This window comes from Pelodiscus sinensis, chromosome 31 (genome assembly GCF_052426305.1).
Source record: "Pelodiscus sinensis isolate ZL-2025 chromosome 31, ASM5242630v1, whole genome shotgun sequence".
Lineage (NCBI taxonomy): Eukaryota > Metazoa > Chordata > Testudines > Trionychidae > Pelodiscus > Pelodiscus sinensis.
The window spans coordinates 4,902,857-4,923,446 of NC_143082.1; the positions used below are offsets into that span (position 1 = coordinate 4,902,857).

The following is a 20,590-nucleotide window of genomic DNA, read 5'->3' on the forward strand; positions in this document are numbered from 1 at the left end:
TGTATCCCGTCCCCAACCTCTGCCTGTCTGCCTCTCATGGCATGGGAGACCCTGATCCACGCTCCTGGCACCGTGTTTTTTCCATCCTATGTTATTCTTTCTGCCTTTGACTTATATATTTGCAGCCAAGCAACTGCTCCAAGAAGCCCACCTGTGTCTCATGGGAAACCACGGCCCAGAATGGCAGCTGGTCTTCGGCAGGGTGCAGGGTTCTGCGCTTCAACGCCACTCACACCACGTGCAACTGCAACCACGTCTCCAGCCTGGCCGTCCTCATGGCATGGGGGGAGATAACGGTAAGGGGATGGTGCTCACCCCAGGGTTTGCAACATGAAGCTGTGGGTTCTGCTGGGGGAGCCGGGCATCCTCTCGGCAAAGTCTGAAGGAGGTCAAGGCAGTAGTAGGGCAAGGTTGTACGCAAAGCCCCATCTGACATGGAGGCAGCATCAGAGTTAGCGCAAAGGGGCTGGTGTGAGTATGCACCGATGGCCCATCAAGATGAACATTCTGGGCTGCTCACAGGTAGCTCCCCATGGCATGGTACCGAGGGCCGTCCTTACCCATACACAGAAGACACAGCAGCATAGGGCACCTGAAAATTTGAGGTACCACTGGGTCTTAATGCCCCCCCTTCCTATCTCTGGTCTGTGGCTCTGCTTCCTCCAGAGAGGATCCCCTTAACTTAAAAGTGAACAAGCCTGCCAGAGCTATTAGTAGAACATTGATCCTGTGAGAGCCATTCGGGTGCTAATGAAGCCATTGAACAGGCATTTGCCAGCCCCAGGTTCATCCTGTCAGTTTCTGATTTCACTGTGTTAGTGGAGGGGACTTTAGTTTAAAATTTGCTTTAAACCTGTTTCATTCTTGTTGCTGAAGGTTATAAAATCACATCTGTAAAAAATCATCCCCCAGCTGTTGTCGGGGTTTAGGGCACCAGTTTGATAGTCCTGGCCAGGGCCCATAAATCCTAAGGAAGGTCCTGATGGAATCCTCTCGGCTCCCAGAGCCCCATGGTTAAAACAAAGAGTTATACACTGTAGAGTTATTCACACCTCAGCCTGCATAAGGGCAGTGACAGTCCATCCTGGGCAGGAATCAGGATTATCTGCAGCACCTCATCTGCATTAACTGTGCTGCATGGGATGACTCGTGTCATGATCATGAGGGATGGGCAGCAGCCTGGGGACTAAGGGGTTAACTTTACCTACCCAGGTATCTGCTCAACCAATAGAAATGGAGGTAGGAATTTCAAACTGGGACAAAGGAATTTTTGTTTTTTCCCTCCTTTGTCCCTGGACAGTTTGTCTCCAGAGTCTGACTCCTCGCTATCTGTAAGTAGGGTAAAGTTTAGATAAATTAGGTTTTATTGTTTTATGCTTTGGGAAAGGGAATCTGATGTCTGGGCATTTAAAAATGGGGTTTTCTCTCCTTTGTAACTAAGTTTTGGCCCATGGTGAAATTCCCCATGAGTATATCAATTGGTGACTTTTCCATCCAGTCATTATGCTTGTAACAGGAGTATTGTGGTGATAATAAAAGGTCTTTCTCTTCTTTTTTATTAACCTGGTATTGGTTAATTTTTGTGTCCTGGTTTTACTGTAGGGCTGAAATTTCCCAAGTGATCTCTTCCCTGGTTTTCTTATCATTACTTGGGTGGTGGCAGCGGATTTTAAAAACCTAGATTTTGGGGGGAAGCTTTATATGAAAGCCTGGAAAGATAAGGTTTTGGGGTACTTTTGTGGGCCCCCATGTCTGCATTTATCATGCCAGAGTGGGGAAGGAGCTTTGAGAACTTGTGACCTCCTAACATGCCATCTGCCCTGCGTCCCCAACAGGCAGATTTCCCGCTATTCCTCATCTCCCACGTTGGGCTGGCCCTCTCCCTGCTGTGCCTCCTCCTCGCCATCCTCACCTTCCTCCTGTGCCGCTCCATCCGCAACGTCAACACCTCCATCCACCTGCAGCTCTGCCTCTGCCTCTTTGTGGCCGATCTTCTCTTCCTCACGGCAGTGGACAGTACCAGGCATCAGGTAAAGTGCTTCCTATCCCAACATAGTGCCTCAGGTAGCAGGCAGTGTGGCCTGGTGGATAGAGCACTGTATGGAGACCTGGGCTCTAGTCCTTGCTCTCCTATTTATGACATTTGGCAAGTCACTTTCCTGCTTCGTGCCTCAGTTTTTCCATCTGTAAAATGGGGGTAATGATCTTGACCTTTTTTTAAAGAATGAGAGATTGTTGGGCATGTGGCTCATGGTAGCCTCAAAGGCTAAAGAGAGACAATGGGGCAAACCCCTGCTCATGTGGTGGAGATGTTGGCGGTCAGTATCAAGTGGAGAGCCCCAAGGATTGGTTCTGGGGCTGGTTTTGCTCAACATCTTTATTAATGACCTGGAGGAGGGGATGGCTTGCATCATCAGCAAGTTCGCAGATGACACTAAGCTAGGGGGAGAGCTACCAATGCTGGAGGGCAGGGATAGGGTCCAGAGTGACCTAGACAAATTAGAGGTTTGGGCCAAAAGAAATCTGATGAGGTTCCACAAGGACAAGTGTAGAGTCCTGCCCTTGGGACGGAAGAATCCCAAGCACTGTTACAGGCTGGGGACAGATTGACTAAGTAGTAGTTTCAAAGAAAAGGACCTGGGGATTACAGTGGATGAGAAGCTGGATATGAGTCAACAGTGTGCCCTTGTAGTCAAAAAAGCTAATGGCATATTGGGCTGCATTGGTAGGAGCATTGCCAGCAGATCTAGGGAAGTGATTATTCGGCACTGCGGAGGCCACATCTGATGTATTAATTCCAAATTTGGGCTCCCCATTAGAGGAAGGTTTTGGAGAGAGTCAAGGGGAGGGCAACAAAAATGATGAAGGGGCTGAAGCACATGACCTACAAGAGGAGGCTGAGGGATTTGGGCTTATTTAGTCTGCAGAAGAGAAGAGTGAGGGGGGATTTGAGAGCAGTCTTCAGCTACTTGAAGGGAGGTTCCAAAGAGGATGGAGAGAGGCTGTTCTCAGTGGTGACAGATGGTAGAACGGGGAGCAATGGGCTCACATTGCAGTGGGACAGGTCTAGGTTGGATATTGGGACAAACTATTTCCCTAGGAGGGGGGTGAAGCACTGGAATGTGTTACCTAGGGAGGTGGTAGAATCTCCATTCTAAGAGGCTTTTAAGTCCCAACTTGACAAAGCCCTGGCTGGGATGATTTACTTGGACTTGGTCCTGCTTTGGGTAGTGAGTTGGACTCAGTGACCTCCTGAGGTCTCTTCCATCCCTGTGATTCTATGATGCTGGTGGGTCCAGCCCCGGGATGCTGAGTAGAGACTGTGAAATGAAAGATGTGCCACCCCTGTTCTCCCCAGGTGGGCTGTGCCGTCATTGCTGGCTTCCTGCACTACCTGTTCCTGGCCTGTTTCGCCTGGATGTTCCTGGAGGCCGTTGTGCTCTTCCTCACCGTGCGCAACCTCGGGGTCGTCAACTATTTCAGCACCCACAGCCCCAAGATGTGGTTCCTGAGCCTCTTCGGCTACGGATTCCCTGCTCTGGTGGTGGCTTTCTCGGCTGCTGTCATGCCAAACGGCTACGGCAGGTGTGAGATGTGAGTGCTGGAGCTGTTGGAACATGGGCAGCAGGCTCAGCCCTAGCGCAAGGCGAGCAAGACAAATGCCTCGGGCTGGGGCCCAGCGCTGCTGAGTAGTCACCATCCACTGGCCAGGCCCAGGATCCCACTCCCAGCATCCTGCCTTGGGCCCCGCAAACCCTTTGGCCAGGCCTGATGGGAAGGATGGTGTAGTGGTTAGGGAAGACCCAGGTTTTAGTCCTAGCCTGGACCCCAAGAAAACCAGTTAACTGCTCTATGCCTCAGTTTCCCCATATAGCAAGTTGCCTCAATATTTAATCTCTTTTGCCTCAAATTTTCTGGAGCAGTGTGATAGAAAATTGAGTAAAGATTGTTAGATCCTGCAGTAAAGGGGCCTTATAAGTCCAGTGAAGAGTAGGCAGTTAGCCAGCAGGAGCTCCACTGATTTATTTTGGCGCTGGCTGAGTGGGAAAAGGGGAGTGAAGACAATCAGTCCAATCTTATGTCAGCACTGTCTGCACATGCGTGTGTCCTGGCATTGCCCAGTGAAAGGCGCTCTGGCCTGGGTGGGTCTGGGCCTACCCACTTAGCATCCAGGCCCACCTGCCCACCCAGCGGGTGTCTCTCTCAACAGCTGTGTTGCTGACTCTCCTTCATGAGTGAATGAATGAACTTCTGGCCTCTACTTGACTGAGGTGTTCAGGACACCCAAGTTCTGTTTCTCACTCTGCGTCCAGCCTCTGCGGATGACCATGACTAAAGTTAACAGATTCTATTGCTAGAAGGCAGCAACCATGTGTCTGACTTCCTATGTGACAGAAGTCAGAGAACAGCCCCAAAACCTTTCACCTTTTGTGCTTGTAGCTGCTGGCTCAGCATGGAGAGGGGGTTCATCTGGAGTTTCCTGGGGCCGGTGTGTGTCATTGTGGGGGTAGGTATCCACTAGGGCTTGGTGCTGCTGCCTGCCTCAGCATAGAGAGATTTAGAGTTCTGCCTGGCTTCTCTTGCTAAGCACTGTGGGTCACTGTAATGGGGCAGAACTTACCACTCTTGAGCTCCCCCTTGGCCGAATACACCTGCCTGCACTCTCTCCTTTTAAAAGCCTTTTGGCAACTCCCCGCTGCGGCCGATTCACACCCCATATGTATCAAACCCCTCCCAGGATTCACATTTGACTGGGACCCACGTCTGTGCCCTCTGCTCCCCTCCCTCTTAGTCTGTTTCCCCACTCCCAGAAAGCAGTGCTGCCAGGGCTTCCCCTCCTGGAGACAATGTCCTTGCCCTTACCTCAGGGCTTTCCACATCTAGCAGGGCCCATCATAATCCAAGGTCAATCGCTCCCCACACAGAGCTGTCCATGGTGCTGCTGCTCTCTCAGCCAGCCAATCCCAGCTGCACACCTGCAGGGCACCAGAGCCCCTGACTGCTGTGCTGGTCTCCAGCTGCTTTTAAAGGGCCTTCCTGGCTCCTGATTGGCTGGTTTCTTCTGCAGCCACTCTAGCTGCTTGGAGGACTTCTCTGTGGTTTCTTTTCAGGGGCGGAATATGACAAGGCCACAAGCTTCCAGCAGAGGAGTTTAGGGCCTGGTCCCCCCTGTCACAGTCACAGTCATCCCCTGGTTTAATGCTAATGACCTCAAAGGAGTCTATGCCCAGGGGGGTTTTGGCTCAGTGGGGAATGTAGCCATAAGAGCTCCCAGCTCAAGCCTGTGAAAGCCAGTTTGTGCAAAGAGGATTAGCACACTTCCCGTTGGGACATCTAGTTATCCGACCAGATCCTCTGCTGGCATAAGTCAGTGTTGCTCCAGTGATTTCAGTGGTGCTGTGCTGATTTGCACTAGCTGGAGAGCTGGCCGAATAATAATACCAAATAGCAACACTCTTGCTGATGGTGACAATTTCTGCTTGTTCTCATGTAAAGACCCCCCCCCCCACACACACACACACATGCCCGTCACATTCTTTCCCCGGTGCCTGAGACAAATCAGGGTGAGTGACCTCCTTGCCCCCCTTCCGCTTTGACTCCAGATCAATTCCGTCCTTTTCGCCGTAACCCTCTGGATGCTGCAGAGAAAACTTTCCAGTCTCAACTCTGAAGTGTCCACCCTCAAAGACACCAGGTAACATTTTCTTATAAGCAGAGCTGAGAAGGACAGTTCAATAGTAAAGGGAAGGGGGCAGGGTGGGAGTCAGGACTTCTGGGTTCTGTCCTCAGCTGTGGGTGTGGAGTGGAGTCAAATAGTTAGAACTGGGAGTCAGGAGTAACGGTAGTCCGGACTAGGAAGCCTAGTCCGAACTACCTAGTCCGTGCTGCGTGTAGCCGCGCGGCACGGAGTCCGCACTAGCGGACATTTAAAAATGGCGGTGCCCGGCTTTATGCAAATGAAGCCCGGGAAATTCAAATCCCGGGCTTCATTTGCAACTCCGGTTGCCTACATTACCACCCTAGTTCGAACTAGGGTGGTAGTGTAGACATACCCTGGGTGCTGTGCCAGGTCTTGGGGCTCCTCAGTCTGAGCTGCTGTCCCTCAAAATGGTGCTGTACACCCCATTGTTTGTGTCCCTCAGTCGAGGAGTGGACAAGGCGCTGGAACACACTCTGTGCAGAGCTGGATGCTCTTGTGAAGCCAAGATGGACAGACCCTCCGGTGATGGAATCTTCTGTCTCTCTCTGAGATCTGTTGATTTAAACCCCCTGCGCAAGTGGGCATGTTAAAGGGCCCCCTTTGCCTTAGCCAAATAGGGTCCAAATCCATCTCACCCCTCTTAGTGAGGCTTGGCTCTTTTGTTCACCTGGAGCAGCTTGTGCATTGACCTTTCAAAGTCTCTAGGCCAGCTGCTCTCACACTGATATGGGGGAATGACAGAGCTTGGCTCTCTGGAGGCATTTGTCATTTCAGCCCGGACCCTCCAGACTCAGCTGCTCCTAGAGGGCTGCCATCATGGGATCTCTCTGTCTGCCTCTCTCCAGGCTCCTGACCTTTAAAGCCATCGCCCAAGTCTTCATTCTGGGCTGCACGTGGATTTTCGGTCTCTTCCAAACCGGCCCAGCCGCTGTAGTCATGGCGTATTTATTCACCATCCTCAACAGCCTGCAGGGGGTCTTCATCTTCCTGGTGCACTGCCTCCTCAATCGCCAGGTACCCCCAGGGCCCTTCGTCCCCTCCTGGACTTGGCAGTGCCCCTTCCACAGGAGAGCAGGGCGGGCTAACAATGCTTCACTGAGCGTGTTGGGCAAGATCCCCCCAGCCTTTTCCCCAGGGATCCCCAGTAGCAGAGCACTGAAGATGCCCCTTGTTGAGAGAGGAAGAATAGCCCAGAGGCTGGATCACAAGCTTAGCACTCAGGAGATTGGGCACAATTCCCTGCGGTGCTGTCGGCTCCTTGGTCAAACCACTTAGCCTCTCAGTTCCCCGGAGAACTTCCCTGAAACAATCTGCCTGGCTCCCCTGCTGGGGAAAATGGCGTCCTGAGAATCCCCTTCCATGCACAGCTCCTGTGAAGCTTTGCCTCAGCTGCAGGGGAGAATTGGGTGCAAAGCATTAAGGGTATTTTCTGCTGCTAGAGAAAGCAGCGTGTTAGAGCAACCCCATGGCTGCTCTGACTTGTCCCAAGGCACAGCGGGGTGGGGGGACATAAATAGCTGGAAGTCTCCCTGTGGTTGACTGCAAATGGTCCCCAAAGGCTGGGTCAGGGCTCAGGTCCCTTTTATCAAGCAGGATTAAATACGGCTCTTGTTAATTTGCATAATGCTGAGATGCTGAGGTGACGGGCATGTTAGAAATGGGGCTAAGGCGCTGAGAGAAGAGATCTCCCATGTGCTAGCAGCGTGACACCACTGTCTGTCTCTGCAACTCCAGGTGCAGGAGGAATACAAGCGATGGTTTACCGGAAAATCCAAGTCCTACTCGGAGGTCTCCATGTCTACTTTAGCCACCAGCAGCAAAGTGGTAAGAGAGCCGATGGCCCTGAGATCTTCACTGAGCCATCACCAGGTGTAGCTAGATCTGGCCAGGGTTTCAGCACTGGACTGGGAGTCAGGCCTCGTGGGTTCTCTTCTGGATTCCCCTGACCCTATTCCCTTGGCCCGGCTGGAGCCCTGGGTAGAGAGGGGCAAGCCCTTGCAGTGCAGTGGGACAGAGACAGAGCTGTGGGCAGGTGGGCCTGGATGTTAAGTGGGTAGGCCCAGGCCCACTCCTGGCTATGTCCCTGCCAGCAAGCGGTGGGGACAGGAGAGACGTTGATCAGCGCCAGTGCAGCTGGCTTCAGGGTTTGTCACTGGGGGAAGCACCAGTGATGCCAATAGACATGGACATCTGCTACTCTGGGAGCTTGAAGTCCAGGTTCAATCCACATGCACAGACGGCCTGATCCCACTCAGCTGTGTTCCAAACTCTCCTGGGAGTTTGTGTTTTCCCTCCCACCCCTCCGGAACCATGCCGGTGTCTCTCATTCCTTGCAGGGCTGACCTTTGGACCGGGAAGCAGGAGCTGCTATTGCGCCATGGGAGAAAGAAGAGCTTTTGGCAGGACTTCAATCCACCTTTGTTAAAATGCTTGCAGCAGCAGGATCAGAACTTCTAAACCAGCTTCCCATCTGTCTCGGCAGGGAGTGTGATTGTGGGTTAAATCTGCAGGCTGGGAAGAGGAGGAGGTGAGGATTAGAGCTGGGGGTCCCCGCAGTCAGGAATCCTCGGTTCTTCTATCACTGGCTTGTAGGATCTAGTGTTAAAACAGTTGCACTCCCGCCACATTGTCAAGTTTCCTCTTTGCATCCATGAGGACTGGAACTGAGAGACCTGAGCTGTTTCCGGGAGCCAGAGTCCTCGTCATGGGCCAGTAGCGTCTATCACTTAATCCAGCTTGGGACTGTTACTGCTTTTCTGAAATTTCCTTTCTCTGTATTTATCATTATTTTTCCAGCCCTCTGTTCCCCTGGAATCTGTGCAGGGTTCATTTGTGGTACTGTACAGTGAGTTTCACTCTGAATGCCTGATTTCACCTGCCTCCTCGAGTCATTTTATTTCTACACCCTAAAGTTTTCTGGCTCACTTGTTTTTCCCTCTAGCAGCTGGAAATGGGGAACAAGCAACCGTTCCCCGAATCCTCACAATGCTCCATCTGAATGCGGCTCCTAGGGCTCCCTGACACCAGGGGGCGCCGCCAGGCATAACCAGTGGTGCTGCCCCATCACTTCAGTGTAGCCAGCACTGCCTGTGCCATGACTGCTTAGAGCAAGCCAGGATTTGAAGAGACACCTAGTGGTTACAAGGGGAAGTGCAGACTGAGAGCTGGAGTGCCTGAGGGATCTAGCCAGCGCTCTCAGTACTGGCCCTGCTTTCCTAGGCATCCCTGCAGAGTCCTGTCTGCTCTGCTACCAGGGCCCCCACCCCTGGAAGCAATGGGCCAGAGCTCGGTTCTTTTGCCCAAGCTCTTGTTGGGGCCAGTGGGCACCCCTCACCTGTGCCATTGACCCCGCTGTTTTGCACCTCCTGCTGCTACCCCTCTGCCATTAACAGGGTGTGACTGTGCTGGATCCCAGCCTTTCTGCCCCAGCTGTCAGGCCTTAGCCTGGCGCAAGGCCCTGGCTCCACAGCCAGCTCCCTTGCTGCCACCAGCCCCCTCCCCACCTCGGGACAGGATTGTCGAAAGCCCATGAGAATGGTCATAGGGGTCAGAGTCATGGCCCATCTCCCCCAGCCACCTGTCTCTGATGCATTCTAGGGAGAGAGCAGAGCAGGGAAATTACCGAGGGAGCCAGTCCCAGCTGTTTTGGCTAAAAGCTAAAAATGGCCTAGTCCCCCTTGAACTTAGCCAGTTCTAACCTGAGCCAGATTTACTTCCCCAGGGAGGAGATGACTTATGGCACTTGCTGTGAGCGAGATGTCAAACGGGCAGCCCAGGGCCCCAGGAGTGAAAGCATTGTATGTTTCTTTCAAGTACTGTCATATTGCACCCCCCAGGAGGGGCTCAGTACATGTAAGAAATGTAATATGGGATAGTTTGTGTATGTGGGGGGCTAAGAGTAAGTGTTATAGGGGGTGCTCAGGGTAGTGGTTGGGGATATGGTGGTGCAGGAGTCAGGGTAGGAGCTTGGGGCAGAGCAGGGGGGCAGGGCTGGGGATTGGGAGTGTGGTGTGTGTGTGTGCAAGTCAGGGTTGGGGACTGTGGGGCTCAGAAGTCAGGGTAGAGTGCGGGGGTGTGTAGGGGTGAGGGGCACGGTGATGCAGCCACACATACTGGGTCACTGCTGCTCTTTCCCCCCTTCCCCTGACTATCAGGGAGTGAAGGGAAAGTGCACAGCCTGCTGCATCCTCCTCTGCCCTCCCCTGGGCAGCCAGGAGCTAGAGGAAGGCACAAGCTGCGCACTTTGCTTTTGCTCTCTGATTGTCGGAGGAAGGGGAAAAGCTGCAGATTTCTGGGTACCCATGGCTGGAGCCCCCCATCCCTAAAGGGCACAGAGGAGAGGGGGCTAGAGGCTGGAGCAACACTGAGCGTGGACCCAGCCAACCCCTTTTACCTGACTGGCTTCCTGCTGCTTCCCAAGGCAGCCCGCAGGAGAGCCCCAGGAGCCCAGCTGGGAGAAGTTGCAGCCGAGCGCCCACCCTGCCAGCTTCTCCTTGCCGGAGCGCTGGGCCCTCGCAGCCCCTTGAGATCTATTGACAAAATATGCTGCATAAGGGCGAAGGCTGAGCTCTCCCTAGGTCCTTTCCCTCTGGCTTAGGTACCCAGACGTGATCCCCGCAGCCGCCTGGGGAGAAGGTGTGAGGTGGGGGCCGGCTTCGCACCCCCAGAAGGGGTGGGGCCTTGAGCAGTCAGTCCTTAGCACTGCCCAGAGTGCAGCATCATGCCTCCCCTCCCCCCCTCCAGCCCTCAAAACCACATGGAGCAGTGCTTGGCTGTTCCCACAGCGATTCAAAGGGGCCCAGGGCTCCAGCCACTGCCACAGTAGCAATAGGGGCTTCCAGGAGCTCTGGGACCCTTAGACACACCTGGCCATGGGGCAATTGTCCCCTTTGCGGCCCCTCTCCCCCAACAGCTCCTCTGGCCTTTGGGTAGGTGTAAGGGGCCTGGGTGCTGGCTAAAGCTCAGTGAGGGATGGGGAAGGGGATTGGTTGGTGAACTCCCCCCAGTACCGAAGGTAGGGGGAAGGGTCAATGGGAAATCAGGTTCCTGAGATTGACAGTCCCCAGGAGCGATGGGCAGAGGTTGATGTTCCAGGTCAGCCTGATTGATAGGGCGAGCAGGCTAGTGAGGGGGCAGGAGGCGAGGGGAGAGGGTCCCATGGGAGCTGGATTTGTCTGGTCAGACAGAGTGGGGCCAAGCTCAGGAGAGATCAGGGGCTGGAGCTGAGCAGGGGATCAGAGCCGGCCAGCCAGACACAGCATCAAAAGCAGATCCCTGCTGGAAGCAGGGCTGCAGCCACAGAGCCAGAGGGGCCAGAGAAGCAGCCGGGGGCTGGAGGCAGCTCAGCAGAGAGCGGAGCTGGGTGTGGAGCAGCCTGCAGCTAGGGAAAGTGATAGGGGCTCTGGACAGAGGACCCAGCCCAGGGAGACACCTCCAGCTGAGAGGCCTCACAGGCCTGACTTTGAGGGGGGATGGTAACCCTGACTGAGGGGCTGCCTCCAAGGGTCCCATTAATGGGGAGTTAGGGGGCAGTAGACCACCCCAAGGTTTGAACTCTTGGATTTCATACTTGAAATTTGGATTTCATGCTTGGATTTCATACTTTGCTTAAAGCTGCCTGCCCTGACTCCAGAGGCCGTTCTCAAATGCAACAGAGTTTGAGCTGATTGCAGCTTTGCCTTTGGGGCAAGGAGTTTGTTGTAAAAAGAGGGAGACAGGGCAAGTAAAAACAACCAGAAGCTGGGAATTCCTGTAACTGAAGGGGTGTTAGATCATCATGAAAACATTGCTGGGTACTCCACCTAAAACAGGGGTGAGGAACCTTTTTTGGGTCAGGGCCACTGATCTATAGAAAAATCAGTCAGGGGCTGCACACAAATAAGAAACAAAAAAACCCCTCACCTGTATGGACTCCCGAATGCTGTGGGGAGCCCCAAGCCTCAGAGACTGGATTCAGGTAAGTTGGGGTTTGAATGACTCAAAAAATAAGGGGGGAAAGAGTAGAAATCTGAGTTGTGGTGCTGGGATTTGCATTTGGATTCCTGCTGTTAAACTTATAAATGTTCTTGAAAATGTGGTAAACAGCAACTAATCCAGAGCTGACTGCAAAGAGTTACAAAGGGATCTCGCAAAACTGGGTGACTGGGCTACACAAGGGCAGATGGAATTCAGTGTTCATAAGCAATGCACATGCAAAAATATAAACCTGACTATAGATACAAAAATGATGCAATCTAAAATAGCTGTTACCACTTAAGAAAAAGATCTTGGAATAATTGTGGATAGTTCCCTGAAAACATCTATTCAATGTGCAGCGTCAGTCTAAAAACTAAAAAGCTAACAATATTGGGAATCATTAGGAAAATACTGGATCAGAAGACAAAATATCATATCACATCTATATGAAGACACTGTGTGCCCAATTCTTAAATACTGCCTGCAGATTTGGTCACCCCTTCTGAAAAAGATCTATTGGATTTGGAAAAGGTACAGAAAGAGCAACCTAAGGGTGTGTCTAGACTACATGCCTCCTTCGACGGAGGCATGTAGATTAGCCAGATCGGAAGAGGGAAATGAAGCCGCGATTAAAATAATCGCGGCTTCATTTAAATTTAAATGGCTGCCCCGATCTGCCGATCAGCTGTTTGTCGGCAGATCGGGGGAGTCTGGGCGCGATGCGCCGACAAAGAAGCCTTTCTTCATCGGCACAGGTATGCCTCGTGAAACCAGGTTTACCTGTGCCGATGAAGAAAGGCTTCTTTGTCGGCGCATCGCGTCCAGACTCCCCCGATCTGCCGACAAACAGCTGATCGGCAGATCGGGGCAGCCATTTAAATTTAAATGAAGCCGCGATTATTTTAATCGCGGCTTCATTTCCCTCTTCCGATCTGGCTAATCTACATGCCTCCGTCGAAGGAGGCATGTAGTCTAGACACACCCTAAATGACTTAGGGTATGTCTACACTACAGCGCTAATTCGAACTAACTTAGTTCGAATTAGTTAATTCAAACTAAGCTAATTCGAACTAACGCATCCAGACTAAAAAACTAGTTCGAATTAGCATTTTGCTAATTCGAACTAGCATGTCCACATTAAGTGGACCCTGAACCAGGCTTAAGGATGGCCGGAAGCAGTGCCAGCAGGGCATCAGAGGAGGACTTAGAGCGTGGAGATGCTGTCTCAGGCTAGCCGAGGGCTGTGCTTAAAGGTACCCGACCCCCACCCCGGAAAGACAATTCTCAGGGGTGCCCCGCTTGCAAAGCAGTCCTGGCTTGGATTGCCCGGAGTACCCACACTGGGCACATCACAGCACTCGGCCATCAGCCCGGCTGCACTTGCCGCAGGCTGCCATCTGGGGAGAGGGGGCAATTGGGGGGCTGCAGGAGAGCTTCCACCACCAGAAGCCCGCAGAGCCAGCCCAGTCCTCCCCATCGGGGGCTCGTACCCCATTCCTCCCTACCTCCTTCCACTTACCCCTCCCTAGCCCCCCTTCCTGATGTACAAAATAAAGGACAATTGTGTTCAAAAATAGAATCTGTCTTTATTGAACAAAAGTGGGGGAGACTGGGAAAAGGAGGTGGGAGAGGGGAAGAGAGAGGGTGGGAGAGGGGAGGGCAACTACAATGATGAGGGGTTTGGAACAGGTCCCATATGAAGAGAGGCTAAAGAGACTGGGACTTTTCTGCTTAGAAAAGAGGAGATGGAGGGGGGATATGATAGAGGTCTCTAAAAGCATGAGTGGGGTGGAGAGGGTGCATACAGAAAAGTTCTTCATTAGTTCCCATAAAGAAGGACTAGAGGACACCAAAGGAAAGGAATGGGTAGCAGGCATCAAACGAATAACAGAAAGTTGTTCTTTACAAAGCAAATAGTCAACCTGTGGAACTCCTTGCTGCAGGAGGCTGTGAAGGCTAGAACTAGAACAGAGTTTAAAGAGAAGTGAGATCAATTCATGGAGGTTGGGTCCATTGAGTGGTATTAGCCAGGGGGTAGGAGTGGTGTCCCTGCCCGAAGTTTGTGGAAGGCTGGAGAGGGATGGCACGAGACAAATGGCTTGGTCACTGTCTTTGGTCCATCCCCTCCAGGGTCCCTAGGGTTGGCCGCTGTCGGCAGACAGGCTACTGGGCTAGATGGACCTTTGGTCTGACCCAGGACGGCCATTCTAAGCTCAGGGCTCAGGGTCGGGGGTCTCAGTGGACCATCTTGATTTTCATGCACACCTGCTCCTGGGTGGCCAGGCTGGCAGCTCTCCTGCCCTAGACGGCCGCTTTCCTGTGCCTAGTGCGGAGGTCGTGGACAAGGTCCACGATGTCCACACTAGACCAGGCGGGCTCCCGCCTCTTGCGGTCCTGGGCAAGCTCCCGGGAGCTGCCAGCCTGGTCCCGGGAAGAGGGGGAGGGCTGGGGGGCATCGGGTGGCTGGCTCGAGCCGTGCCAGGTGCAGGGTCTGCTGGCTGGGTGCTGGCAGGCTTGCACCTGGCACGGGCACCGTAGCCAGCCCGTGCCCCTTTAAGGGGTCCGGGGCCAGGAGGGGGGCATAGAGTTTCCCTGGTGTTGGCCAGAGTGGCCACCAGGGAAACCTGGGGAGGGCTAGCCTCCCACTAGTTCGAATTAAGGGGCTACACCCCCCTTAATTCGAACTAGTAAGTTCGAACTAGGCTTAGTCCTCGTAGAATGAGGTTTACCTAGTTCGAACTAAGCGCTCCGCTAATTCGAATTAAGTTCGAACTAGCGGAGCGCTAGTGTAGCGCCTATCAAAGTTAATTCGAAATAACGTCTGTTAGTTCGAATTAACTTTGTAGTGTAGACATACCCTTAGAGATAAGGAACAGCTTCCATATGAGGAGACATGAACAAGACTGGGACTTTTCATCTTGGAAAAGAAATGACTAGAGGGTGGGGGGATATGTTAGAGGCCTAGAAAATCATGAATAGTGTGGAAAAATAAAATAATGAAATGCTATTTATTCCTTTACTAACATAAAGGGGAAGCGACTGTCTAGGAAGGAGCATGGCAGAAAGGGATCTAGGGGTCATAGTGGACCACAAGTTGAGTATGAGTCAACAGTGTGATACTGTTGCAAAAAAAGCAAATATGATTCTAGGTTGTATCAACAGGTGTGTTGTAAGCAAAACTCGTGAAGTCATTCTGCCGCTCTACTCTGCACTAGTTAGGCCTCAGCTGGAGTACTGTGTCCAGTTCTGGGCGCCACATTTCAAGAAAGATGTGGAGAAATTGGAAAGGGTACAGAGAAGAGCGACAAGAATGATTAAAGGTCTAGAGAACATGACCTATGAAGCCAGGCTTCATGAACTGGGCTTGTTTAGTTTGGAAAAAAGAAGATTAAGGGGGGACATGATAGCGGTTTTCAAATATCTAAAAGGGTGTCACAAGGAGGAAGGAGAAAATTTGTTCCTCTTGGTTTCTGAGGACAGGACAAGGAGTAATGGGCTTAAAGTGCAGCAGGGAAGGTTTAGATTGGACATTAGGAAAAAATTCCTAACTGTCAGCGTGGTCAAATATTGGAATAAATTGCCAAGGGAGGTGGTGGAATCTCCCTCTCTGGAGATATTTAAGAACAGGTTAGATAGACATCTGTCAGGGATGGTGTAGACGGAGCTTGGTCCTGCCTTGAGGGCGGGGGGCTGGACTCGATGACCTCTTGAGGTCCCTTCCAGTCCTATTATTCTATGATTCTATGATAACAGAAGAAGCTGACTCAATTAAATTTATAGGCAGCAGATTTAAAAGAAGCAAAATATCTTTTTTCACAACTTGTAGAACTCTTTGCCAGGAGGTGGTGGAAAGGCCCAAACCATAACAGGGTTCCAATAAGAACAAAAGAAGTTCTAGGAGGATAGGTCCATCAGCGACTACTAGCCAGAATGGGCAGGGATGGTGTCCCTAGCCTCTGTTTGCCAGAAGCTGGGAACGGACAACAGGGGATGGATCATTTCGTGATTCCCTGTTCTGTTCATGCCTTCTGAAGATCTGGCATTGGCCATTGTTGGCAGACAGGACACTGGGCTAGAAGGACCATTTGTCTGGACCAGTATGGGCATTCTGTTGTTCTTATATAGAGCTGAAATGTATCTGCCTCCTTGCTGTAACCCACTAGACCCCACTTCCCTTCCAAAGGTGAGATAGAGCCCAGGATCCTGATGGGGGCTGTGTCTCTGCCCAGAGTTAGTAACAAAGTAAGACTATACATTAAAATGTTAAGACTAACCAGTTTCCCTTAAGTGACTTGCCACAGGATGTCAGAATGTTAGTGTTTTAACTGAGTGGATCTGATATTTATTTCATTTTCTCTCTTTTATATAGGAATTAGATACAGTGCTCCTGTCAGCTAACTGCTAAGTTGTCAGCAAAAAATGTAGAGTTTTACCGGTGCCTTAGTAGTCCCTGGCTAGAGATGATGTGTATATGGGAGAGGGTGAATAGGGTTGATCCCATCTGGTGCTTAACTTGTACTAAGCATGCTCAGTAACTCTGCTGAAGCCTCTGTCCTCAGTTTGCCCTCTCATGCTCTCACTCTCCCCCCACCATCACGGCATGCACAGGTCTCCCTCCCCACAATCGAAAATCTGTCCCTGGCCGCTGCTGAAGGCCTGTGGCCACCCTGCCAAAACGAGTCTCCCACCTCCAGCATCCCTGTGACACAGCCAGGGCCTGGGTAGGAGGCCTGGGACATTGAGGAATGGCCTTTGAACTGCCTTGACACTCCAGAGACATGAGGTGTGATGTCTCCCGCCACAGAGCAGGGCGACCTGTTTTCCTTTCACTTCCCTGGTTTTCCTTATTCTTTTTAAAAATCAGTTGCTGTTATGAATCCTAGGCCCAGCCTTGATGGGGTTCCGAGGGCTCTGTCGATTGCAAGGGGAGCCCTTGAGATCAGGGAGGCCTCTGGGTAAAGGAAGTGGTGTGGGGACTCAGAGCCTGTCACCAGCCCATTCACTGGGGTTGTATAGAAACCGGATATGGTGCAGCTGGGAACATGGGATTGCAGACCCACAACAGCTCGCTGGAGGAGCAGGTGGCTCTCTGCTGCTTGCCCAGGAGCCAGGGTGTCTTTCTGAGCAGCATCCGCCCAAGCTGACAGGACATCACAGCTGTGACTCTAGCTAGCAGAGATCTTGCTAGATAAAGCTGACTCGGACCAGGAGGGCATGTAGTGGGCGAATTGCAATGAAAGCATCTCCAGGTGTCATTCTGGCTCCCCCAAGATGCTAGAAGAATGAGCCAGCGCAATCTGGTACCATTCCAGCACCGGCTCAAGTATGTCTAGGATTGCTGCCATCACACTTCCTGGTTGCAGTGTAGACAAACCCTCAGCCCCCCACCCCTTATGGGTGTTTCTTGGTTCTCATGCATTGGCCTCTTAGCACCCGGACTTGTGGCTTCAAGTGGGTGTTTCTTTCTTTCACAAGATGTCACCATCCAGCCCCAGGGTGATAAGAAGGGGATGTGGCAAGAAACCCAGGAGGGAAGCTGAGCTCTGGCAGGGAGATAAGGCAGCAAAAGCTGCACCAATGAAAGATTGATGCTGCATGCCGTGTTAACCCTCGCAGAGCTGAACGGAAGGGGGTTTATCATAGTAGGTGGACTCTTTTCTCTCTCAGCCTGCCCCTTTTTCTCCCCACTGGGGTTCTTGGTCATCACAGCCATCCCGTAGCAGCAGAGCACAAAGTCAGCTGTGATGCATTTACCTCAGGTCACCTGAGGGCTAATGCTGCGAACACAGGCTGCGAGAGCCCTGCCTGGCTGGGCCCCATGACCGCACCTTCACACAGAACCAGACGTGAGGGTCATTCCATAGCAGAGCAGGGAGGGACCTTACTGCAGCAAAGTTCAGAAGAAATGTCGGGTTCCTTCTCTTCTGAGAACTCCTCCGCTCTGAGGTGGAGCTGGAAGGTAGGGAGATGAATGTCTTTCCCCCTCCCCGGTTTCTCGATAGGAGGCCACATCTATGAGAGGGGTTTTTGGGATAGTGAGGAGTTTTTTGTTTTTTCAGGTTTTTATTGCTTCTCACTTGTATGTGGCCTATGATTGATTTTTCTGAGGGTCAGCGACCCCCCAAAAAAGCTCCTCCTCCCCAATTTAAATGATCAGAGCTGGGAGAAGTGGTAGAGACACTGTGGCACAGGCTTGCCAGATTCCTTTGAGCCCCCAAACCGTGACCACAGGATGTGAGTGGAGAAGAAGGAAGTGGCTAAAAAAGTGGCAAAAATCTATCAGCCACTCACCACCGCTAAGGCAGGACGCTGTTGTGAAGGCCACTTGAAGGGAATGAGAGTCACATTGCAGGATTTGTGGATTTATGAATTCCTGGTTCCTCAAATTCAGTCTCTTGCCACCCCTTCCCCTTTTTGTCTTAAGCCCCTGGAGAGGGGCAATATTGCTTCTTCTTTGAGATGTGTTGCTCATGTCCATTCGAATAAGGTGCGTGCATGCTGTGTGCATGGTTCCCGAAGCCTTTTTCCCCCAGCGGTACCTGTTGGGCTGGCAGGTCGCCCCCTGGAGTAGCGCCGCTATAGCGGAGCATAAGTACCCCTGCTGGCCCTCCCCTTCCTCAGTTCCGTCTTACTGCCCGTGGGGGTCATTGAAGCTTGCTGTCTCCTGCAGATCCCAGCTAGTTTTTCGTTGCCCGTTGGCTGTTCCTGTTGTTAAAGCGGCGAGGAGTCCTGTGGCACCTTAGGGTATGTCTACACTACAGAGTTAGTTCGAACTAACGGACGTTAGTTCGAACTAACTTTCATAGGCGCTACACTAGCGCTCCACTAGTTCGAACTTAATTCGAACTAGCGGAGCGCTTAGTTCGAACTAGGAAAACCTCATTTTACGAGGATTAAGCCTAGTTCGAACTAGCTAGTTCGAATTAAGGGGTGTGTAGCCCCTTAATTCAAACTAGTGGGAGGCTAGCCCTCCCCAGCTTTCCCTGGTGGCCACTCTGGCCAACACCAGGGAAACTCTATTGCCCCCCTCCCGGCCCCGGACCCCTTAAAGGGGCACGGGCTGGCTACAGTGCCCGTGCCAGGTGCAAGCCTGCCAGCAACCAGCCAGCAGACCCTGCACCTGGCACGGCTCGAGCCAGCCACCCGATGCCCCCCAGCCCTCCCCCTCTACCCGGGACCAGGCTGGCGGCTCCCGGGAGCTTGCCCGCGACCGCATGAGGCGGGCACCCGCCTGGGCTAGTGCGGACATCGTGGACCTCGTCCACGATCTCCGCACTAGGCACAGGAAAGTGGTTGTCTAGGGCAGGAGAGCTGCCAGCCCGGCCACCCAGGAGCAGGTGTGCATGAAAATCAAGGTGGTGCACTGAGACCTCCGACCCTGAGCCCTGAGCTTACAATGGCCGTCCTGGGTCAGACCAAAGGTCCATCTAGCCCAGTAGCCTGTCTGCCGACAGCGGCCAACTCTAGATACCCTGGAGGGGATGGACCGAAGACAGTGTCCAAGCCATTTGTCTCGTGCCATCCCTCTCCAGCCTTCCACAAACCTTGGGCAGGGACACCACTCCTACCTCCTGGCTAATAGCACTCCATGGACCCAACCTCCATGACTTGATCTCACGTCCCTTTAAACTCTGTTCTAGTTCTAGCCTTCACAGCCTCCTGCAGCAAGGAGTTCCACAGGTTGACTCTTTGCTTTGTGAAGAACAACTTTCTGTTACTAGTTTGAAGCCTGCTACCCATTCATTTCCTTTGGTGTCCTCTAGTCCTTCTTTATGGGAACTAATGAAGAACTTTTCTGTATGCACCCTCTCCACCCAACTCCTGCTTTTAGAGGCCACTATCCTGTCCCCCCTCCGTCTCCTCTTTTCTAAGCTGAAAAGTCCCAGTCTCTTTAGCCTCTCTTCATATGGGACCTGTTCCCAACCCCTGATCATTGTAGTTGCCCTCCCCTCTCCCAGCCTCTCTCTTCCCCTCTCCCACCTCCTTTTCCCAGTCTCCCCCAGTTTTGTTCAATAAAGACAGATTCCATTTTTGAACACAATTGTCCTTTATTTTGTACATCAAGAAAAGGGGCTAGAGAGGGGTAAGTGGAAGGAGGTAGGGAGGAATGGGGTACGAGCCCCCGATGGGGAGGACTGGGCTGGCTCTGCGGGCTTCTGGTGGTGGAAGCTCTCCTGCAGCCCTCCAATTGCCCCCTCTCCCCAGATGGCAGCCTGCGGCAAGTGCAGCCGGGCTGATGGCCGAGTGCTGTGATGTGATGTGCCCAGTGTGGGCACTCCGGGCACTCCAAGCCAGGACTGGTTTTCAAGCGGGGCACCCCTGAGAACTGTCTGTCCGGGGTGGGGGTCGGGTCCCTTTAAGCGCAGCCCTCGGCTAGCCTGAGACAGCATCTCCACGCTCTAAGTCCTCCTCTGATGCCCTGCCGGCACTGCTTCCGGCCATCCTTAAGCCCGGTTCAGGGTCCACTTAATGTGGACATGCTAGTTCGAATTAGCAAAACACTAATTCGAACTAGTTTTTAGTTCTAGACGCGTTAGTTCGAATTAGCTTAGTTCGAATTAACTAATTCGAACTAAGTTAGTTCGAATTAGCGCTGTAGTGTAGACATACCCTTATAGACTAACTGAAGTGTAGGAGCATAAGCTTTCGTGGGCAAAGACCCACTTCGTCTTTGCCCACGAAAGCTTATGCTCCTACACTTCAGTTAGTCTATAAGGTGCCACAGGACTCCTCTTTTTTGCAGATTCAGACTAACAGGGCTACCCCTCTGATACTTGACACCTGTTGTTAAGTAGTTATAGTTGTTAAGTGGTTGTTAAGTACTTCATAGATACAATTTTACACTCCCCCCCTCCCATGCGGGGGAGGGGGTGGGGGGGGGGGGAACAACAGTGATGCGAGGCCGGCAGGGCTTCAAACTCTGTGCGGCTTCCA

At 52.4% G+C, this 20,590-nt stretch overlaps 1 protein-coding gene across 1 annotated transcript in view; it reads left to right on the forward strand.

Moving 5' to 3' along the window:
• The window catches only part of LOC102462801 (adhesion G protein-coupled receptor E3-like), a 41,989-nt gene extending 32,358 nt beyond the window's left edge, over positions 1-9,631 (forward strand). Inside the window, exons 14-21 of the mRNA XM_089774868.1 lie at positions 126-296; positions 1,836-2,030; positions 3,359-3,594; positions 4,441-4,507; positions 5,604-5,695; positions 6,547-6,715; positions 7,436-7,525; positions 8,038-9,631. Coding sequence (XP_089630994.1) covers positions 126-296; positions 1,836-2,030; positions 3,359-3,594; positions 4,441-4,507; positions 5,604-5,695; positions 6,547-6,715; positions 7,436-7,525; positions 8,038-8,043 — 1,026 coding nt within the window. The 3' untranslated portion in view covers positions 8,044-9,631. The remainder of the gene's footprint in view (positions 1-125; positions 297-1,835; positions 2,031-3,358; positions 3,595-4,440; positions 4,508-5,603; positions 5,696-6,546; positions 6,716-7,435; positions 7,526-8,037) is intronic.
• The last annotated feature ends 10,959 nt before the right edge of the window (positions 9,632-20,590 follow it).